The 3,872-nt window shown below is 38.4% G+C and overlaps 1 protein-coding gene across 2 annotated transcripts in view; it reads left to right on the forward strand.

Moving 5' to 3' along the window:
• The window catches only part of LOC106869760 (ras GTPase-activating protein 3), a 214,418-nt gene that overhangs the window by 7,216 nt on the left and 203,330 nt on the right, over positions 1-3,872 (forward strand). The window contains exon 1 of one of the 2 annotated variants that reach the window (XM_052970792.1): positions 1,246-1,352. The exons of the other annotated variant lie outside the window; for it this stretch is intronic. Within the exon in view, the coding sequence (XP_052826752.1) occupies positions 1,265-1,352 (88 nt within the window). The 5' untranslated portion in view covers positions 1,246-1,264. Of the gene's footprint in view, positions 1-1,245; positions 1,353-3,872 lie in introns of those variants that run through there. 2 annotated transcript variants of the gene reach the window in all.

A 3,872-nucleotide genomic window follows, 5' to 3' on the forward strand; every position in this document is an offset into this window, starting at 1 on the left:
AACTCTGCCAAATCAGACTGGAGCCTGGTGTTGCCATCCGGTTTCACCAGTCCTCAGTCAAATCGTCCAACCCATGCTAGCATGGAAAGCGGACGTTAAACGATGATGATATGTGTGTGTGTGTGTGTATGTTTGTGTGTCTGTTTGTCCCCCCTTCATCTCTTGACAACCAATGCTGGTATGTTTACGTTCCTGTAACTTAGTGGTTTGGCAAAAGAGACCGATGGAGTAAGTACTAGGCTTACAAAGAATAAGTCCTGGGGTCGATTTGCTCCACTAAAGACAGAGCTCCAGCATGGCCGCAGTCAAAGGACTGAAACAAGTAAAAGAGAGTAAAAGAGACACACACACACATTTTAGTATTAAATTTCATGCTGTATGTATTCCTGGGTATTCTTCCCAAACCATTCTCTCTCCTCCTGTCTCTACCTGCTCTCTGTGTGTGTGTGTGTATATATATATATACATACACATATACGTGTATACATATACACACACATATACATATATAGTTATTGTTTCATACATTTTTTTCCATGCCTGCATGGGTGGGATGCTTTACTCTTTGCCTTTCCTGCTGCTGTTCATTCAACCGTGAAGTAGGTGTGGAACCTGATTTTTTTTGTTTTTTTTTTTGTTCAGTCAAGCAAACTGGAACAAGCAAACTTTTGCTTGGAGGAATGACACAACAATAAATTCTGAACTTGTGATTAGGAGTGTGTATGTATGTGTGTGTGTGTGTGTGTGTGCATTATATTTGTGTGTATGTAGTGTATATATAGGGTGTCCACAAGGTCTGGGTACATGGAGTAAATAAAATCATAACATAAACAATTAAATAGAAATAATAATTTCTTAAAGTATGTGTTAATCCCCATGTACCCAGACTTTGTGGACACCCTGTATATATATATATATATATATATATATATATACTCTTTACTCTTTTACTTGTTTCAGTCATTTGACTGCGGCCATGCTGGGGCACCGCCGTTTAGTCGAGCAAATCGACCCCAGGACTTATTCTTTAGAAGCCTAGTACTTATTCTATTGGTCTCTTTTTGCCGAACCGCTAAGTTACGGGGACGTAAACACACCAGCCTCGGTTGTCAAGCGATGTTGGGGGAACAAACACAGACACACAAACACACACACACACACACATATATATATATATACATATATACGATTGGCTTCTTTCAGTTTCTGTCTACCAAATCCACTCACAAGGCTTTGGTTCGCCCGAGGCTATAGTAGAAGACACATGCCCAAGATGCCACGCAGTGGGACTGAACCCAGGACCATGTGGTTGGTAAGTAAACTACTTACCACACAGCCACTCCTATGCCTATGTATGTATATATATATATATATATATCCTCCTCCTTATCATCATCATAATTTTAATGTCCTCTTTTTTATGATCACATTGGTTGGGTGGAATTTGTTGAGGCAAGATTTTCTAGAGTCTAATGCCCTTCCTGTTGTTAGCCCTCACCTGTTTCTGAGCAAGGTAAAATATTTCTCCACGACTGAACATGTTTTCCTGGAAGATTGGAATCAAATGACACTGCTTGTATGATGGTGATGCTTGTTTACAACTATCATATAATAACTGTTAAGTTATTCCTTAACATGAAACCAGTGCTACCCTTAATACACAAATAAAGAATTTTTATCCATCATTGCAGTGTTAACCACTCGTTTTTGGTACTTATTCTATCGGTCTGTTTTGACAAACTGCTAAGTAGTTTGTCCGGCATGCTAATGATTCTGCCTGCTTGCCGCTTTAGTCTTTTATGTATATTATATCATCATTGTGAAGGTGCTGGCTTAGTGTTTTGGGTATTCGGCTCATGATTATAAGGTTGTGAGTTCAGTTCCTCGTGACGCATTGTGTTCTTGAGCAAGACGCTTTATTTCACATTGCTCCAGTTCACTCAGCTGGCTAAAATGAGTAGTACCTAAGGTGGCGAGCTGGCAGAAATGTTAGCATGCCAGGCGAAATGCTTAGCAGTATTTCGTCTTTACATTTTGGGTTCAAATTCTGCCGAGGTCGACTTTGCCTTTCATCCTTTCGGGGTCAATAAATTAAGTACCAGTTGTGTCCAGGGGTCGATCTAATCAACTGGCTTCCTCCCCAAAAGTTTCAGGCCTTGTACCTAGAGTAGAAAAGAAAATGAGTAGTACCTGTATTTCAAAGGGCCAGCTTTGTCACATTCTTAGTCACACTAAATCTTGAGAACTACATTAAGGATACACATGCACGTTGAGTTCATAGGTAGGCTATTCCGTTGATCGGATCAACTGGAACCCTTACCATCATAAGCGATATCATCATCATCATCATTGTTTTACATCCACTTTCCCATGCTTGCGTGGGATAGACATTCACACCTACAAATATGTATACGGAATGGCCTTCTTGTAAATTTCCATCTGTGAAGTACTCTCACAAGGCTTTGGTTGGCTTGGGGGCTTTAGTATAAGACACTAGCTCAAGGTCCTGCATAGTGAAACTGAACCCAATACCATGTGAATGGGAAGCATATTTCTTAACCTCACTGCCATATGTATATTGTGTATAAGTGTATGTATGTGTATGTAAACGTATATGTGCATATATGTATGTATAGATATATATGTGTATGCATATGTGTGTTTGTATTGACTTGTTGCTGTGTATCTATACACTCATTTGCTTCCAAGTGGTTATACTCTTTTGCTTGAGGGATTTCCTGTACTAGAATTGACATTTTTGATTTGTGAGAACATTTGGGTTTTTACTGCCACGCTTGGTGGATTTTGTGCACATGGTTGGATTAAGGCAAGCAAGCATGTTCCACTATGTTGGCCAGAAGATAGAAAAAAAAAAAAAAAGAAAAATCCTTCCCCGTTGATATTGTGCTTCTTGTAGTGTATCAGGACTAAGCAGTTTTTGAGAGAGAGAGAGAGAGAGAGAGAGAATGATCTAATAATTCTTACCTTTTTAACACTTCAACTATGACATACGTTAATTTTTTTTTTCTTATTTTAGATTCATTAATTTCTTTAACTCTCTTAGTATTCAGATTATACTGTCAAATGCAATGCTTGTTCATACACATTATTTTGAATTGATCCTGTACTATCTGTTGGCTTCAAGATTTCGATGGTGTGATTGTTTATTTTTAAAGTGACATTGCAGGGTAGGTGTGAGAGGTTAGATCTGGTTGGTTTGAAGACAAAACAGATAGAATATTTGGGCCTGATATAGCCAGTTTAAATGATAAAGGGTTGTGTGTGTGTGTGTGTGTATTATAGTGACTCCAGCACTAAGAGATTGATTTAAGGGCCATGTATGAAACTCTCATCCCTCAAGTCACTTTTGTAACTTTTCTGCCAAATAATGTATACATAACTATAATATACACATATGTGTATATGTGTATACATACACTCTAGCTACACTAGTACCTCCTAGCTGTTGTTGGTCATTGGTAGTAATTTTCAACTGAGTGGACTGCAGCAACGAGAAATGAAGTAGTTTGCTCGAGAACACAACATGCTACCCAGTCTGGGAATCGAAACTACAACTGTAGGATCATGTGTCCGATGCCCTAACCACTGAGCCATGTGTTTGTCTTCACATGCAGCCTGAAATACCTGGTAATCAATATTTAACAGAAAAAAAAATGTGAATCAAGGAGGAAACCATGATGAATGCGAGCAATAAAGGGAAGTGGGGAAAACAAAAAATATTTATAAATATCATTTTTTTTTCTTACTGTTCAGGTATTAAAAAAAAGAACCCAACAAAAACTAGTTTGTGTTTCCTCATATTTTAGTAGCCAGGCAAAGAGCAGCAGGTCACGTAGTGTTATGATGTCATA

Source organism: Octopus bimaculoides, chromosome 9 (genome assembly GCF_001194135.2).
Source record: "Octopus bimaculoides isolate UCB-OBI-ISO-001 chromosome 9, ASM119413v2, whole genome shotgun sequence".
Lineage (NCBI taxonomy): Eukaryota > Metazoa > Mollusca > Cephalopoda > Octopoda > Octopodidae > Octopus > Octopus bimaculoides.